The following is an 18295-nucleotide window of genomic DNA, read 5'->3' on the forward strand; positions in this document are numbered from 1 at the left end:
TAGGTTTATGTTAGGTATTATGATAATTTTAATTCTAATCTTAACTTTTTGATGCATAAGATTCAAAGTTGTTCAAGCAAAATTATAACAACACATTCGTTAATCGTTGGATTGAGCTAAATTTAGATATATGATCCATATGGAAATTTAATTTAAACGGCTGGATTGGAAAATGTTACCCTCTTGTTATTCTGTGGCTCAGTTGCAAAATTTGTCCAATTCCCCCCTCAGCTCATGTATGGTTACCAGATGCTATGGATTTGAGATACAAGTTTCTGGTCAAAAAGCATTGAGTTGAGCTGAATTCTACTCTATCAAGTGAAATCATACACATACATGCAAAATTCCCTGATCTATACATGCATTTTTTCTCCTCCCTCCTTTTCCCCCTTAACCCATGCACATACAAAATCCACCGAAAACTCTCTGGTTACTAATTTTTTTTTCTTCCCAAATTCTCCACTACAAAACGTAGTGTTTGAGTTGCTTCCAATTGAATGTGCATGTTAAATAATATGAAACGAATCAGTGAGTTTAGTAATTATTTAGGTTTATGTTAGGTATTATGATAATTTTAATTCTAATCTTAACTTTTTGATGCATAAGATTCAAAGTTGTTCAAGCAAAATTATAACAACACATTCGTTAATCGTTGGATTGAGCTAAATTTAGATATATGATCCATATGGAAATTTAATTTAAACGGCTGGATTGGAAAATGTTACCCTCTTGTTATTCTGTGGCTCAGTTGCAAAATTTGTCCAATTCCCCCCTCAGCTCATGTATGGTTACCAGATGCTATGGATTTGAGATACAAGTTTCTGGTCAAAAAGCATTGAGTTGAGCTGAATTCTACTCTATCAAGTGAAATCATACACATACATGCAAAATTCCCTGATCTATACATGCATTTTTTCTCCTCCCTCCTTTTCCCCCTTAACCCATGCACATACAAAATCCACCGAAAACTCTCTGGTTACTAATTTTTTTTTCTTCCCAAATTCTCCACTACAAAACGTAGTGTTTGAGTTGCTTCCAATTGAATGTGCATGTTAAATAATATGAAACGAATCAGTGAGTTTAGTAATTATTTAGGTTTATGTTAGGTATTATGATAATTTTAATTCTAATCTTAACTTTTTGATGCATAAGATTCAAAGTTGTTCAAGCAAAATTATAACAACACATTCGTTAATCGTTGGATTGAGCTAAATTTAGATATATGATCCATATGGAAATTTAATTTAAACGGCTGGATTGGAAAATGTTACCCTCTTGTTATTCTGTGGCTCAGTTGCAAAATTTGTCCAATTCCCCCCTCAGCTCATGTATGGTTACCAGATGCTATGGATTTGAGATACAAGTTTCTGGTCAAAAAGCATTGAGTTGAGCTGAATTCTACTCTATCAAGTGAAATCATACACATACATGCAAAATTCCCTGATCTATACATGCATTTTTTCTCCTCCCTCCTTTTCCCCCTTAACCCATGCACATACAAAATCCACCGAAAACTCTCTGGTTACTAATTTTTTTTTCTTCCCAAATTCTCCACTACAAAACGTAGTGTTTGAGTTGCTTCCAATTGAATGTGCATGTTAAATAATATGAAACGAATCAGTGAGTTTATTATTACTCTTTGTATGCTTATATACAGAGTGTTTAAATCATAGAACTCATAACTAACTAAATGAGTTTAGTTACAAAATTAACAAACTAACTACCTATTTATATCACCATACTAACTATTAACTAACTCTAACAGCCTTCTACAGTAGGTAATACTTCCTAATCCTTTCTATTACCCAATAATAGTTGCTTTGCTATTTGGTTTCTTGCACAAAAGAAAAGCTTGAGGTCTATTCTTCTCTCCCTAATGAGCAATCCTCACTTCGTGCGGCAAGAATATATAATAATAAAAGAAAGTACACTTCCTTGCTTGGGACAAATAGAGTGACCTCACTAATTTTCCAAAATCATGAAAAATGCTGATTATATGGCAGTTTGTCAACGCCCTTTATTCATCTAATGGTAGTTGATCATTATTAGGGGTGTATTTGCACCTACACTTAACTTTGATAGTGTGTGAAAAAAGTGTGTTGGTAGCATTCAAATTAATTAATTTTACCCTAATAGTTTCTCTTTGTTGTTATGGTGTGAGGTGGTATACCTCACAGTTATAGCATAAGATGAGACATGAATATATCGTTTTATAACCACATTGTACTAGTGAACTAGATCAGTGAAGAACACTATCTTTCACAAAAAACCTCAAACTAATGGGTATATGAGTCTTTTCATTTATATACTATTCAACTTTCACATTTTTATCCAATATGAGATTTCTGTATTTGATTTTTTATCCACACTTGACTCTTCCGCCACTTCACTCAAACTAATTCTGCTCCAATGTTAAACTTACTCTGCTCCATTGTTATTATCAGAAACCAGATAAACATTTGTTGCTGTTACAACTTCCCAATCAAGCAAGTTAAAGTTATCACCACTTTTGCACCGTGGGGCCTTCAAATTTCTCTATATATCTTGTGTGTAGTCATAGTCTTTCATGAGCATAAGTTGTGCCTCAAATCTTTTGTCACACCCTGCATTTTAGCAGAGTCACTCTGGTTTCTAGTACTACAACAATGCCATCACTACTTTCTTCTTTCTTCCATATGGTTCCTCTATTATCTCTTCTTTTCTCATTCGTTGTTCATTGTACTAATGCTGGTCCACCTTCACCAGGGTACTACCTTAGTTCCAAAATCAGTCCTGTAAGCTTTGATCAAGGATTTAGAAACCTCTGGGGACCTCAGCATCAGAAACTAGACCAGGGCTTGTTAACAATCTGGCTTGATTCTTCCTCAGGTATGCCATTTAGCATGTTCCACCAGTTTCTCTGTTCTCATAATCAATTTTGACACGCAGATGCTACTCACAAAAGTTTGTTTCCAAAATTATTAATTATGGCTTGTGAATCAACTGTAGAAAGATATTTGTGCATGTCTCATAGAAGCTCCCAACTTCCCTTATATGGAGGAGTACAAAATTATGATAATAGAGTGATGCATTTATAGTTGTTGATTGAAAAATCAATACTTATATATTTTCATAATTAATTTTCCTAACATATGATATATGTGCATGTATTTTATCATAACATCAACTATTTTCAATCAATGAATAGAATTCAACATTTTACTTTATGAGCTAGACCTTTCACTTTTAAATGAGCCAAATATGACTATTTATTTGTTTATTGAAAACTTAAGTCCTGTTTCTTTCACATTTGCTACCCTATTGCATAGTCTTCTCATCAGCACTTTTCTGAAACCCAGGGAGTGGATTCAAATCACTTCACTCTTATAGATCTGGATACTTTGGTGCTGCCATAAAGCTTCACCCTGGTTATACTGCAGGAGTCATTACATCTCTCTATGTGAGAATTACTCTATTAACTTCAATTAATGTTGAAAATTGAGCATAACTTTTTTTTTATTATGTGCTGTTCTTCATTTCTTATCTTTGTTGTTTCATTTGGGAATTGTAGCTTTCAAACAACCAAGACTACCCAGGAAACCATGATGAAATAGACATTGAGTTCCTTGGTACCACACCAGATAAGCCATATGTGTTGCAGACAAATGTGTACATCCGAGGAAGTGGAGATGGGAAGATTATAGGAAGAGAGATGAGGTTTCACCTTTGGTTCGACCCAACAAAAGATTTTCACAACTATGCCATTCTATGGAAACCCACTGAGATCATGTAATACTTTCATGCACTACCATTAACTTATGATCTTAAGCACTACAATCCTATGTATAATTATAAGGACCAACAAGTTAATTTGCATATTTTGAAACTCGTTCGAAAATGAAGGATCACCCAACTCGTTCAAAAATTGTGGTGGACTGAAGAAACTTTCTTTAACTTTTGCTTCTGTCCACCATGATTTTATCCTGACCGTGGTTTTTGAATGAGTTTCCAAATGTGTTCCCCTTAATATAGCAATTGACCTTTTATACCTTTTGACCTTTTGTAAGTAGAGAAAGAAAAACCATGCACATAGCTTCTTTTTTGACACTCAATCATTCATAACTTATTATTATGAGATTATAACTATCATAATATACTATAAGGGTGATCATGAGAAAAAGCGTGTTTGGTTTCCTGTTCAGAAGTTTGGAACCAATTATGATATAGTAAAATTAGTTTCGGATGACAATATAAATGTTTATCAGTCATTTTGAATAATTGATTCCAACCTAAAATCAATTATGCTAGAAGCTAGAGAGTAATCAGTTGAACATAATCAATTTTGAGATTTTACAATTGGATTTCAGAACATTACTCTACAAAAACCACTTTTCATAGATGTAAGCAAACAAGTCACATGATCTTAACTCATGTTTAAGGTACACATTTCATTGTAGAATTAATTCTATTAACGCCGATCCAAACTACAACAAACAAATCTTGCTTGTGAGATCTAGATTTTGTATGTGGCTTTTCTTGTTTATCTCACAATTGAAAAAAAATGTTTGCAGCTTTTTAGTTGATGATGTCCCTATAAGGAGGTATCCTAGGAAGAGTGATGCTACATTCCCTTCTAGACCAATGTATGTGTACGGATCAATATGGGATGCATCTTCATGGGCTACAGAGGATGGAAAATACAAGGCTGATTATAAATACCAACCCTTCATTGGCAGATACAGAAACTTCAAACTCCAAGGTTGTAACACTCAAGCCTCCACCTCATGTCAGCCACCATCTATCTCACCATCTGGCTATAGCAGCCTGAGCCCTCAGCAGTTTTCTGCATTGCAATGGGTTCAAAACAACTACTTGGTCTACAACTATTGCCATGATCCTAGGAGAGACCATACACAGATTCCAGAATGTTAAAATTAGGTGTGATTGGTTCAAGTTGGTGTGTTTCTAAGTCACATTTCATATATTACTAAAACAGGTTCAGAGGGTGGTTTTGAGATTGGTTATACCTGCTAGTGCTAAATTTAATTGCAAGAGCAGTAACATCCAAGCCTCTCCCGACCAGTTTGGGATGTCTTTAATTGTGCTGTACCCCAAAAAAAGATTTGGGATGTTTTTTTTTTTCTGTAATTGTGTTGGACTATTAATTCAGTCCTGTTTCTATTGAAATAAATATGTTTGGTGTGTTTGAGAAATTTTCTGCAATTGATTTTGTTATTCAAGATACTGAGCCTCGATTCCTCTAGTCTTCTTGCGGTGGTTTCAGTTCAGTCTCTGCACGCGGTGGTGAGCTTGTTGTCTACGGTGAGCACAACGGAAGAGGTACTTGCATAAGACACTTCAATAATGCACAAGTCAGTTTTGGAGGCAGAAAGAGAAAATTCAAGGTTCAAATGGAACATAATGAGTAAAATGAATAATATTTATATAATTAAAGTATTAAACGATCAAACTTATATTTATAGAGTCTGACACAAAGTATAGTTGAACTCAACCTTAGTAAAGTCATTGTGAATGACTTCTGAGTCAATGACCAAACTTGAGTAGTCTTTGAGTTATTAGTTGTGTTAGCTCTATTTTTACTCGACTAACTTGTTGGACGAGATAATGTCTTATTGTGGCTGTTTGGCCGGCCAACACGACTTTCACTGAGCTGTGAGCCTGTGAATCATCTAGTCTGCCCAGGATGATATTGAGCCTTGTGGCCATTTGACAGGTCAGAAGAGATTCTAAAGTCAATATCATTTAAAAAAAAACGTATGTGAAAAGCCGATAAAAATATACTATTGGATATTTTGTAATGCTGGTTTAGGTATAAGAAATGAGAAAAGGGACTTTGTTCCCTTGTAAGCAAGCCGTTTGATGGAGCCTTCTGATGGACTTTTGTAGCTGAATTGGCCCACCAAATAAATTAATTAAACAACCTGTGATTCTGCTACCGTCGGTAGCCCTTACCAAGAACTGTTCATGACTTTGCATCATACCAACAACAATATGATAAGAGAATGGGACACATCCAAATATTATGTGTATATTTTTCCAATATGTGGAACACTTTGAGAAGTAGAATGTATGTCCATGATTTTCTATTATAAAGGATATGAAAATTATTAATGATATGATAAAGCACAGGTTGTGATTGTTATTGCAGAAAAGTACCACAATTACTGTTAGGGAGTAGTTAAAACTGTTTGATTCGAGTTGTAATAAGCTATGCTCATTGTTGGGTCGGAAACTTAAATGACACATGTTTAAGTCCCTGAAGTAAATTCTTGAGTTCGAGTCTTGTACTTGTCAAGAAAGTTAAACTCACTAGAATGTGAATATTTTAAGAATGGACACTTGTGGTAAAATAGAAGAAGCTATATCTAGGAAGAACATGAAAGACTGGACATGACTTAATTACCAATAGAGCCAAAAAGGGCAAATAGATGGTAATCAAAGATGCTTCACTATGTTCCTGCTAGGCCCTAAAGATGCCTTCTTTTTTTTTTTTTTTGAGGGTCAATTCATGTTTCTCATTCAAGAAAGAGCAGATAAAACTGCTGGTGCTACATCATGTTTGATCAGAATTGAGGTCCCTGGTGGGTCCTCCTCAATCCAGCAAAAGTCAGGAGAAGTACAGGCTAAATTTGCTAGAAAGTCCGCTACTTTGTTGCCCGTTCTCTTGACGTGAGAAACAGAGAAATTACTGAAACATAAAGATAGGTTCTTACAAATTTTAATGATATCATGCAGATAGGAATCACCTAGCCTATTACTACGCCATTGTTGCACCAAGACTTCACTATGTTCCTGCTAGGCCCTAAAGATGCCTTCTTCTTTTTTTTTTTTAGGGTCAATTCATGTTTCTCATTCAAGAAAGAGCAGATAAAACTGCTGGTGCTACATCATGTTTGATCAGAATTGAGGTCCCTGGAGGGTCCTCCTCAATCCAGCAAAAGTCAGGAGAAGTACAGGCTAAATTTGCTAGAAAGTCCGCTACTTTGTTGCCCGTTCTCTTGACGTGAGAAACAGAGAAATTACTGAAACATAAAGATAGGTTCTTACAAATTTTAATGATATCATGCAGATAGGAATCACCTAGCCTATTACTACGCCATTGTTGCACCAAGACTTCACTATGTTCCTGCTAGGCCCTAAAGATGCCTTCTTCTTTTTTTTTTTTTTTTAGGGTCAATTCATGTTTCTCATTCAAGAAAGAGCAGATAAAACTGCTGGTGCTACATCATGTTTGATCAGAATTGAGGTCCCTGGAGGGTCCTCCTCAATCCAGCAAAAGTCAGGAGAAGTACAGGCTAAATTTGCTAGAAAGTCCGCTACTTTGTTGCCCGTTCTCTTGACGTGAGAAACAGAGAAATTACTGAAACATAAAGATAGGTTCTTACAAATTTTAATGATATCATGCAGATAGGAATCACCTAGCCTATTACTACGCCATTGTTGCACCAAGACTAGAGAGTCTGTTTGCAGGGAGATTTGGGTGAAGCCTAGCTGCCTTGTCTATTCCAATGCCCATTGAACTCCCATAGCTTCTGCCAATGTAGGATCGTTTTGTGCTCGGGCTTTCTTTGTTGCCGCTGCCATTGTCAGGCCTTCCTCATTCCTGATTATCGCTCCAAAACCCATACCATTTTGTTTAATTGCAGCATCCACATTTAGTGTATTGAATATTATTTTAAGTCATGCATGGCTTACAACAATGTCTTGGATGAAGGCTATAATGAAATCATGTGAACTAAATTTCTTCTCCTTATATCACATCTTACTAGTACAGATTCTTACTTTGAATTTCTATTTGATCTTGTGAATGATCAGAAACTTTTCACTGTCATTCCATTTGTCTGGGTGTGGCATTGTCAATGTCACATGAATGAATGTAGGATTCGAATAAGCATGTAGGGGGAGAGCTATGCATTAAATCATGCAACAATCCCTCATTTCAAACTCTTTTTATAAGCTCAAAATTGTACAAACAATAAAACTACAAAAAACTAAGTTCACAAACTGAAGTTACAATCAAATCCCTACGATGCATGTAGACACCAACTTTCTTTCTGATACCATAAACAACAAAATGGAAACGATTCCCAGCAAAAAAATGCTCTAATGAGAAATCTTGTTGAATCCAATTTCTTCTTCTTATATATGACCTTATCTGCTTACACATACATGCCCATTATATTAGCTATGGAAGAAAAGAATCTAGTGTTTCATGCATTGCTGTGGAATCTTCCATATTTTCAGTCAATTCTGAAATTCTCTCTTGCTCCCATTGAACTGTCTCAACTCTCAAGTCCAAAGAGAAAAATTAAGCCATTTCTATTGGACAAATGAAATATTTCATCCTAGCTCTTTTTCAAACTGGGGTAGTAGAACTTCTAGTGCTCCCAAAGAAATTAACCTAAAAGATATTAGTCCTGCCCCTTGGTAGTAGTCTTGTAAAGACTCAATGCTCTGGATGAACCTTTAAGTTGCAATTGTGAATCTCTTAAGTCAATCTCTTATTTAACTGGTAAAGTTTTATATTACACAATAATTTGTCCAATATAACTCTTGAGAGAGTGTGGATTTGACCAACAAAACACAACTGCTACAAGAAAACAGGTATTTTACCAAGAGAGGTTCTTAGCACTCTGTGCAACTGCAAGAACAAAGAGCAGGATGTGAGAAAATAAGGAACATTAAGCCAAATTACCAACATTAAATCCATTAATTTTACCAACCTGCCTCCTTAAAACATGGAAAAAATTGGCAGGCATTCACAATCTGCAAATTACACTCCTGAATCTGTTTCCGTCTTAGGTCCCTGAGATGGATAATATAAGGATTGTCATCAGTTCCTTTTTCATATTAGAAGCAATAAAAGCCAATATAATTCCAGGCAACACCATCCACTTTTCCTTAGCCTATACATTTTTATCCATGTGAAAAATCAGTTAAAACTCAAATAGAATTTTATCCATATGAAAATTGTTCACGTCCCCCAGTTAGTATTATTAAGTCATGGTTAATAGTGTTGACCCATAACTCCTCCAAAGCATATCATTTTTCTGATATGAATTTCTTGTATATCACATGTATGTAGGTTGCTTACAGGGTACACGTGCTCTTCCTTAGCTATGGATTTTGTTCAGTAAAGAAGTCCCACATTGGCTAGAGATGTGGCCAACCAAGTGCTTATAATAGGTTAACTTTTAAGCTAGCTTTTGGGTTGAGTTAGGCCTCCTAATATGGTCTCAGAGCTTATCATAGATCCATTTATTTATGGAGACCTCCCGTATTTGAGCCACCCTTTGATGTTAATTTACGCTCCAGATGTCCAACCCTGGGCGTGAGGGGGTGTGTTAGAAGTCGCACATGAAGATATAAAGATAGGAGGGAGAGTGGTGAATTGCTTTTAGCTACTCCTAGTATCTGATTGATATCATCTTGTTTGCTGATATCATGTTCTTGAGTTTAAAGCTTTTACTTAAATGTCCACCATACTCCTTGCTTACCTCAAACCTATTATAAATAGTGGTCCCAATGTCCCATATAAACCACATAGAAAGACTGGTATCTTATGATGCACAACATGTTAGGTCTCATAGAAGAGTTTGATATTGATTTTCATTTCGATCCTATTATTGGAGGACTACATATGCAGATAAAGTGTTTGCGCATTGGCCTCTCTTGAAGGATACTATCAATCAGATAATTTAGAAATGGGAAAAACTGATATCACTCAATTGATTTTTAATATGTACCAGCAATGTTACTTATGAGAAAGATAAAAGTTTTGGGTGGCTTTGTCTTTTTGTGATTATCATGTATACTTGTATAGTGCATCAACTGTGTGCTACTGGGACATTGTAAAACACTGGGATTTGCTTCAAGTGAATTAATGCTTCACAGAAAAGTCTTCAGCCCAACAGACCTGAATCATGAACAAAAATCACATCCAGTGCTTATTCTCCTATCTAATTTGAATCAGATAATAGAGTAGGAAATTAAGAGTATATGTACCTCTTAGAAATTAAATCTAAATAATAGGATTCCATGCTACTTGATTCATATAAAATCAATACTAATTTGAGGTAACGAAGTCATGACCAAGAAGTCATTTAAGATTATGCTAATATGCCATATCAATAAAAATAGCATTATTAATAATAGTTAAGTTAGTGTCGGGACTAAAATCAAATTCTCATTATTTTCCCCAAATTAACGGCAGATACAAAACAACACATACTAAAGTGAGGAGGTAACACATTACAGTGAATAGTTGATTGACATGTGAAATTTCTTCATTCATTGATCTCAATCTTAGATATATACAAGAGTTGAGTAACTAACAGCAACTAACTCTAACTAAGACTAACACACCGACTTTAATTTAGTTTTAACATAATAACAAAGACTTAAGCAACAGACTTAGTTGGTTCTAACTAACACTACTAACTTAGTTCTAACTATCATCACCCTAATAGTACTTAATTATCTAATCAACATCCTCCACATTTACATCCACATCCTACCAGAGGAGTTGGATATGGTGGCAGTGGAGGCAAATGTGGAGGAGATTGATGAGATTATTAATTGTTGTTTCACATTGATCGATGAGGATGAAGAATGGTGATTTGGTTGAGGGTTGGGGTCCGCTGGTTAGGGGCGGAGGCAGACTATGAAATAAAATTTGAATTTTGGAATTTACATAGGTTGGGTAAAATTATTAAAAATATATATTAAATAATATATTATTATTGTATGGTTGGATTTCGAGTTGGGTTGAGTGAATTATTATTAAATCTGATATCCATCCGAAGTTGATTGGACTGTAATAAAATCTGTCCGATCGATTCGTTACCCAATACAACCCGCTGTTTTTTCATTGGATCGGGCGGGTTCATTAGATCTACTCGGCCCTTATGCACCCCTATTTACTGCCATCATCACATTTAGTCTTGTTTCATAGGGGATAGGCGAGGCAACTATATAAGTTATATACATGCAATATAAAGTTTTAGAATCTTGACCGAAATTGTTTGGATTGTAATAAAATATGTTCGATTGATCCGTTTACCCAATGCAACCCGCTGTTTTTCATTGGATCGGGCGGGTTCATTGGATCTACACGGTCATGTGCACCCCTATTTACTGCCATCATCACATTCAGTCTTGTTTCACAGGGGATAAGCAAGGCAGCTATATATATTATATACATGTAATATAAAGTTTTAGAATCTTGACCAGGGCCACGACACTCATTGGCCCCTGCACGCCACAGCTGCTGGTTATTGGGATATGCCTGGTCCTTGTCTCTCTGGTTCGATTTTGGTCCCTCTTTCATCTTCCTCTGTTCTGGTTATGGTTTAGGGGAAAATGAGGTTTTCTTGGCTCTGTTTTGGCTATGGAAGGCTGAGGTTCTGCATTGGTGTGAGTTTGGTTCTGATTGATTCAGCGGAGAAGAAGAGGATGAAAATGGTTGAAGTGACTATGTGAGAAGTGGGGACTAGTAGTGGAGGAATAAAACATGGGCTGGTATTTGTTTTTAGCGGAAATGTTTTTTTTTTGAAACCGAGGGGTAATGTTAATTCTTAGGTGAATTCTGTGGTGCCTCTGTCAAAATGTGGGTGTGGTGCCTCTATGAGGTCTGTCAAATAGAAAACTGAAATGTGTATTATTTTTTCCATATTTTCCATTTTCATTTGTTTTTTATAAATCAAAAATAAATTGTTTTAAATTTGGGAAAGGGTTTTTTAGCAAATATTTGAAAGTTACTTCTGATAAGTTTTGTTTTTACCATGGGTGAGATTTGGTGGTTCATATTCTTTTGGTTCATCATCAACCCACCAAGAACCCTAACTTCACACTTCTTCATCTCCAATTTTCATTTTTCAGAGATGAGGAACCAAATATCACCCTTCTTCATCTTCCATTCTCGTTCTGTTTCGCGATCAAAGATCAAGGTGCGTTTGTTCTGTTTAGTGTGTTCTCTTCGTTTTGGGTTTATGGTTTTCGTTTATTATGGAGTTGAATCGGTGAAATTTCATTTATTCGTTTTAGTTTCGCCGTCTTCTCCATATGCGAATCATTGTATCGAGGTTCTTCTTCTGGGTTTTCAATTCATATTCTTTTTTAAAGTTAGGGTTTCTTCAATTGCAACTCTGGGTATGAGTTGGTTGAACGAAGGCGATTCACAGCGTCTATGTCAAGGTCGTTGTCGTCTAACTACTGGGTTTGTGGCGTGGGGTGGTTCTGGACTTCTGGATTTCTTTTTTGAACAAATGCGATTGAAGGGGTCCAACTTCGTGGCCGTCATCAAGTGACTGTCGGGTTTGTATGGATGGTTAGATACTGACGGAACTTCAACACCTTCTCCACAGTCGAAACCCTAAAGTTTTAATCCGATATTCCGAGATAGCATGTTCAAAAGCACTCTGGATGGGTTGGGGGCTTCAAGATTGCGACAAGTACCAGGAGTAGAAAATGGAAGAAGTTGTGTTGCTGATTGATGATTTGAAATTAGTTTATGGGATTTCTCGCTGTAGAATGTCATGAGGAAGAATTTGAGAGCTTCAAATTATCATAAGCACCCTCTGTGCATGTTCTGCCACCATTAAGACCAGAAATTCTAATACTATTGTGGGGTTTTCCTCTTCCATTGTGGGATTTTTAGCTCTTGTGCTATATGCCTGCTCATAGACTCTTTAATCTCCCTTGTGTGATTGCAGCAGCACCTTTTGGGGTTCGTCAGTCTCATGTGTATATCAACTTGGTTCTGAATTGAGTGAGGTTTGGCTCTGGACAATGCATAATAGTTTTATTTTTCTGCCACTCTTATCAAAGTTGCAGGTGTGGTGCTTGCCTTATTTTTTTATGACAAAAAAAAGGACAACCAAAACCAACAATATGTGGCACGATCAACACTATGTGCTTGCCTAATTAAACCATAAAAAGTGGGTGGCAGGTTGAGTCTTAGTGTGCCTTGTCCATGCTGGTCGTTGGAAGGGGGCTAGTGTGGGGAATAAATGGTTGGAGTGGCAGGGACCAAAATTCTCTACTTAAACCATTGGCTAAATGGAATGTAATTTTTGTATTTTGCTGCTGTGTAATGAGTGGGAATTGACCATGTCAAGCCACCATGGAACAAGTCTTGGAGAAATGGATCAGACTTGCTGGAAGGTGCTCAAATCAGAACCTGGCATTGGCTTACTGGGAAGTTTAAGGGTTTCCATTTTTCACTGTAGAATGGCTTGAGCAACCCATTCTTTGTCTCAAATCGGTGGCTTAATTATTTCATCTGATCTGCTGGGAGCTGGAGGCATTTGTTTATGTGTGCTATTATTTGCTGGATTGTGAAAAGCTGGTGATTTAGTATGGCTCTATGATGTTATTCTAGAAGGTGTACTTTTTTGGGCAGCTCGTTTCTCTTATTTAGCTAGTGAGAGGTGATACAATAAAACACTTGTTGGATGCTCTCATCATTCCTGCCTTGTTTTCGCTGTTGGTGTGCTATGTTTCGTTGGTTGTTCTTTTTCCTCCCTGTTTCCTCTATTGTATTGTTTTTTCTGTCTTTATGTTTTGTAATGTACTCTTTCTTTTTGACTTTGTATTGGGTGGCACCCTTGTGCCTTTTAATTGATTAATTGCTTACCCAAAAAAAGTCTTGGGGAGAAATGAATGGTGCTTTTACTGGTTTTTATTTATTTATTGTAATCTTATGTTTTTACTTATGTGTTTATGGATAAGAAAGCTTAATAGTGATGCAAGTTACATTAGAAAGAGCATTGGCTGGATGAGCGTTTAACTTATGGTTGGCAGAATGCATACTTATGGTTTGCAATATGTTTTTATGGTCTTGCAATTTAATACTTCCACTGCAGTGTTAGTTTGGATATGTTTAGACTGGAAAGTCCTTGTTCTTTATTCATCAATTTCAATTGATTATACTGCATCGGTTTTGTAGAAAATCATTTTGTGCAATATTGGCGGTTTTAAACCCCCACCTATATTCGTTACAGCCGCCAAAATTGCATATATGATTTAAATATAAACTTGTGGAGTTTGGTCAAAGAGAAGTCCCGGTGAGAAATGCAAAATGGTGTTAAAAATTTCAATTGATTATGTTGCAGAGTTATTTGCATCAGTTTTTGTGTAGAAAATCATTTTGTACATTAGTGGCGGTTTTAAACCGCCCTTGCATGCGTTACAGCCCTCAAAAATTGCAAATATGATTTAAATAGAAACTTGTGGAGTTTGGTGATGAGGAAGTCCCGGTGAGGAACGACTGTGCAAGATGGTGTTAAAAATTGAAGGGTAACGCTTGATATTAAAAAAGTTAGCCACGAAAGATCGAACCAAGGACCCCTAAGACACATACATTTCTAAACCACTAAGCTAGCAAAAATTTTAATAATTAATTGTCAAAAAATAGAATTAATTGGGTTCATGACTAACTAAGACTCATTTTGGGCCACCACTATTCCTTATGAAACTCAATAAGGTCTTTCTTCGACTTTCTCATCACCGGGACCTATGTTGGGCCATCACTTCCTCATGAGGCCCAATAATCTCCAATAAGGTCTTTCTTCGACTTTCTCATCACCGGGGCTCATGTTGGGCCACCGCTCTTCCTTATGAGGCCCAATAAGGTCTTTCTTCGACTTTACCATCACCGGACTTATGTTGGGTCACTCTTTCTTATGAGGCCCAATATGGTCTTCCTTCGACTTCCCCACCACCGGAACTCATGTTGGGCCACCATTCCTCCTTATAAGGCCCAATAAGGTCCAATAAAGTCTTTCTTCGAATTTCTCATCACTAGGACTCATGTTGGGCCACTCTTCCTTATGAGGCCCAATACGATCTTCCTTCGACTTCACCATCACCGGGACCCATGTTGGGCCACCACTTCCTTATGAGGCCCAATAAGGTCCAATAATGTCTTTCTTCGACTTTTCCATTACCGGGACTCATGTTGTGCCATTCTTCCTTATGAGACCCAATATGGTCTTCCTTCGACATCCATATCACCGGGACTCATGTTTGGCCACTAATCCTCCTTATGAGGCCCAATAAGGTCGAATTAGGTCTTTCTTCGACTTTCACATCACCGGGACCCATATTGTGCCACCGGGACTCATATTGTGCCACTCTTTCTTATGAAAAGGAAGGGATGACCCAATAAGAGCCTTAGACATGACCAGAACTGATATTTACCCTTATCGAGTATGACAATGAAGGATGGTCCAATACGAGTCTTTGACATAAGGAACATATAAATGAATTAATTTTACTATTTTTAAACTATTTATAGTCTCAACATTAACTATTTATAGTCTTAATATTTTAATTTATTGAATTTTATAAATTATTTCATCCTAAAATGTAAATAAATATAAACATTGTCATTTTTAACACAAAAACATGTATAAATATTATATATCTATAAAAAAATTTTTGAAAGGAATTATATATCTATAATTTGAAAATAATACTTATAGTATTTTTTTTGAAATTCGTGTATATATATATATATATATATGTAGAATTATATATGTATATAATAATAGAAACAACTAACTTATTGCTGTCAGAAAAGAAACAACTAAATTATTTTTTCTCCTTTGTAGGAACAAGATTTTATTTGAAATTATGTTTTATTGGCGGTTTGGAGTTTACTCTCTAGCAGTTTGTAACCGCCACGAGTAGCGCAAAGACAAATTTACAATTTACATGGTTGGTGCTGACTTCTTATTAGAAATACAAATCAACAGGGGATTATCTACATATCAGAAATACAACTTGGCCCCTCCACTTCATGCGCCCAGTAAATGCACCTTCTCTTGCCTGCTGGCCAAATTGTTGCGCCCTCATTCAAATACCCCACTTGGAGGCCTTATGAACCACTGCAGCAGCAAGAACATATATAATAGCAAATATATAACATCTCCAGCAATATGTCAACAACATCTAAACCAGCCCCCACTATGAGAAAAGCCCCTAAAGCAACAACATTCCATCATCTTTCAAGCTATACCATCCATACAAGACCTGAATTTTATTAGATCAAATATTTTATCAGCATGAACACCTGCAGACTTAAACAACACTTCATTTCTCATTAGCCATGGAGACCAAACACAAGTGCACCAAACTAATAACCATCCCATCTTCTTCTTTGATCCAACCTCAGCACAATAATGATTAAAATGCATTTTACAGTCTTGGGACAGAACAGTTTGGACGCCAATCCAGTTATAATACTTCATCCAGATGTTCCATACGAACCTGCAGGAGAAAAGTAAATGATCTAAACTTTTCTCCCCCTCTCTCAGGAATGTCACCAAACATCTCGTGTGACAACCCAAAAGAGGTGAAATAAGCCCAAATTACTAACACCAATACCTGGATACCCATCTGCTAGTAATACATTGACTATCCATCAGATTGAAAGCTTTGCAATAAAGAAGGTGAAAAACTTATTCATTTTCTACCAGAGAAACATGAATAAATCCCTTGAAGTAGCGAGCTGAGATAAAAATGAAAACTGCAACTTGCAAGTAAATGCTATAAATTAAGTGGAAAATAACGAAACCAATCAAGGACAAAATTAAATTAGTAAAGGCTTCATGGGCTATCTATTTCTTGCTATACCCATAACCTGCTACTCTGTTACGGTTACGAGTCTGTGTGGCAAGAACATAAACCCTCAGAGAGGAAAACTAGCCCTCAGAGAATCCTCTCACTCATGTAAAACTAGCCCTCACTACATAAATCCTCATATTTGTGTGTGTTCAGCTCAAGCTTGTGCAAATATATTGATGGATTACCGAGGGTTTCAAAGCAAACACGAGTATAAAGGGAGTGCTACAAACCAAATGATCCCAAGTTTTATAACTAAAAAACATTTTGCGGCACAAGTGGAAATATTCGAAGAAACAACATTAGATAAGGTGGAAGCCTCATATAGAGAGTAGGACAACTCAATATAAAAGTATGTGTGGAAAAACTAGCTAACCAATGATGCAGCGGTTCAGATGATATGTGATTAGATGTGTACAGAATAACATTGAAGAACCAATAACAAATAGTAGAATCAACAATCCAATACAAACAGATACTAAACACATGGCTGATGGCACAGGTATACTATAACTTATATTAGAACATACAAAATTATGAATTTAGTTTCAAAAGTTTTATTATTACCATCTCAATTTGGAGGTCCTTTTCTCTCAACAATGCTGCAGAATCAGATGTAGGGCGGGCAGACCCCGAATTTCTCAATTCACTTTCCATTCTAGCCAACTCTTTCTGCAATTGCTTGACTAGTGCTTTATCAGACATCACCACATTCACTTGTGCATTAGTTGCCACTTCTTTAGCACAACTTGCAAATAAGAGGGTGTTTCTGGATTGCTCAACATGGCTCTGTGCAGGGCTCATGGTGTAGATAATTGCAGTCCTAGCATTACACATAGCCTCCTTGATTTGTGTCTTTCCAATAACCGTTATCAGATACATTTTCCACCATTATCATAAACCCTAATCCCATTCTAAGACATAAATTGTGGGTAACCAAGAGCTACAGAAGAAAAAAAAATCAATCTTTTCTCACCTGAGAGAGCCACCAGGGGAATTAATGAAAAGCTTGATATCTTTAGAGGGGTCTTGAGCATCCAAGAGCAGCAATTGATTCATGATAGCATCAGCCACAAAGTCATTGATGCCGCTCTCCAAGAACACGATCATCTCGCTCAACAACAGCCCCATGGCATCAGTTTCCGCGCCTTTCATGGCCGTGGCCGGCGTCTGGGGCGAAGACATTTGAAAAGTGATTCTGGGTTTCAGAGATTCAGACTCAAAGTTTGCATTTTTGGATTGTTTTGGTGCGGCGGTGAGGACGCGCCTGAGTGGGGTTGTTCGGTGACATGGTGAGGGGAAAGAGGATTTAGGGTTGAAAGAGGAAGTGGGTGGCTTTGAGAAAAAGGTGCGAATGTTGGTGAGGGAGAAGTTCCAGACGAGAGAGGAGAAGACGAAGTTGCAGAGACGATTGAGAGGAGAAGAACAATTGTCATATCACTTGAATAGAAGGGATGTTAAAAAATTATTTTTACCGTGGTAACTGATTTAGTTAGGGACCAGTAAGCAAATATATAAACTTTTTTTCTAAAACAATATTATTTAAAAATCATTTCAGGATAAATGGAAAAGACACCTCATTAAATACATGTTTTGTTGCTACTGGTCCAACTAGGCAGAGGTACCATACCTGCATCTGGGAGGAGGCACCACAGCAGGCACCTAATTC

At 36.6% G+C, this 18295-nt stretch overlaps 2 protein-coding genes across 2 annotated transcripts; one reads left to right on the top strand and one right to left on the bottom strand.

Annotated features, from left to right (window-relative positions):
* The first annotated feature begins 2552 nt into the window (after nucleotides 1–2552).
* On the top strand, nucleotides 2553–5192 carry LOC130749267 (xyloglucan endotransglucosylase/hydrolase protein 31-like). Its single transcript, XM_057602594.1, has 4 exons — nucleotides 2553–2868; nucleotides 3339–3439; nucleotides 3551–3768; nucleotides 4551–5192. Exons 1-4 carry the CDS (start codon nucleotides 2646–2648, stop codon nucleotides 4909–4911), a joined length of 903 nt encoding a protein of 300 aa, XP_057458577.1. The 5' UTR covers nucleotides 2553–2645; the 3' UTR covers nucleotides 4912–5192.
* A 10461-nt stretch (nucleotides 5193–15653) lies between these two features.
* LOC130742700 (kinesin-like protein KIN-7H) lies at nucleotides 15654–18061 on the bottom strand. The gene is made up of 3 exons (XM_057594802.1): nucleotides 17603–18061; nucleotides 17194–17449; nucleotides 15654–15890 (listed from the first exon to the last, which is right to left on the bottom strand). Exons 1-3 carry the CDS (start codon nucleotides 17809–17811, stop codon nucleotides 15855–15857), a joined length of 501 nt encoding a protein of 166 aa, XP_057450785.1. The 5' UTR covers nucleotides 17812–18061; the 3' UTR covers nucleotides 15654–15854.
* Nucleotides 18062–18295: the final 234 nt, after the last annotated feature.

Source organism: Lotus japonicus, chromosome 3 (genome assembly GCF_012489685.1).
Source record: "Lotus japonicus ecotype B-129 chromosome 3, LjGifu_v1.2".
Lineage (NCBI taxonomy): Eukaryota > Viridiplantae > Streptophyta > Magnoliopsida > Fabales > Fabaceae > Lotus > Lotus japonicus.

Bases quoted from the DNA above. Each gene is read 5' to 3' on its own strand.
- LOC130749267 (XM_057602594.1), top strand. From the start codon at position 2,646: ATGCCATCACTACTTTCTTCTTTCTTCCATATGGTTCCTCTATTATCT. The intron at 2,869-3,338 runs GTATGCCATTTA...TCTGAAACCCAG, and splicing joins CTGGCTTGATTCTTCCTCAG to GGAGTGGATTCAAATCACTT. The intron at 3,440-3,550 runs GTGAGAATTACT...TGGGAATTGTAG, and splicing joins GAGTCATTACATCTCTCTAT to CTTTCAAACAACCAAGACTA.
- LOC130742700 (XM_057594802.1), bottom strand. From the start codon at position 17,811: ATGTCTTCGCCCCAGACGCCGGCCACGGCCATGAAAGGCGCGGAAACT. The intron at 17,450-17,602 runs GTGAGAAAAGAT...GTGTAATGCTAG, and splicing joins TCCCCTGGTGGCTCTCTCAG to GACTGCAATTATCTACACCA. The intron at 15,891-17,193 runs GTAATAATAAAA...TTGCTGCTGCAG, and splicing joins AGGACCTCCAAATTGAGATG to TGGTTCATAAGGCCTCCAAG.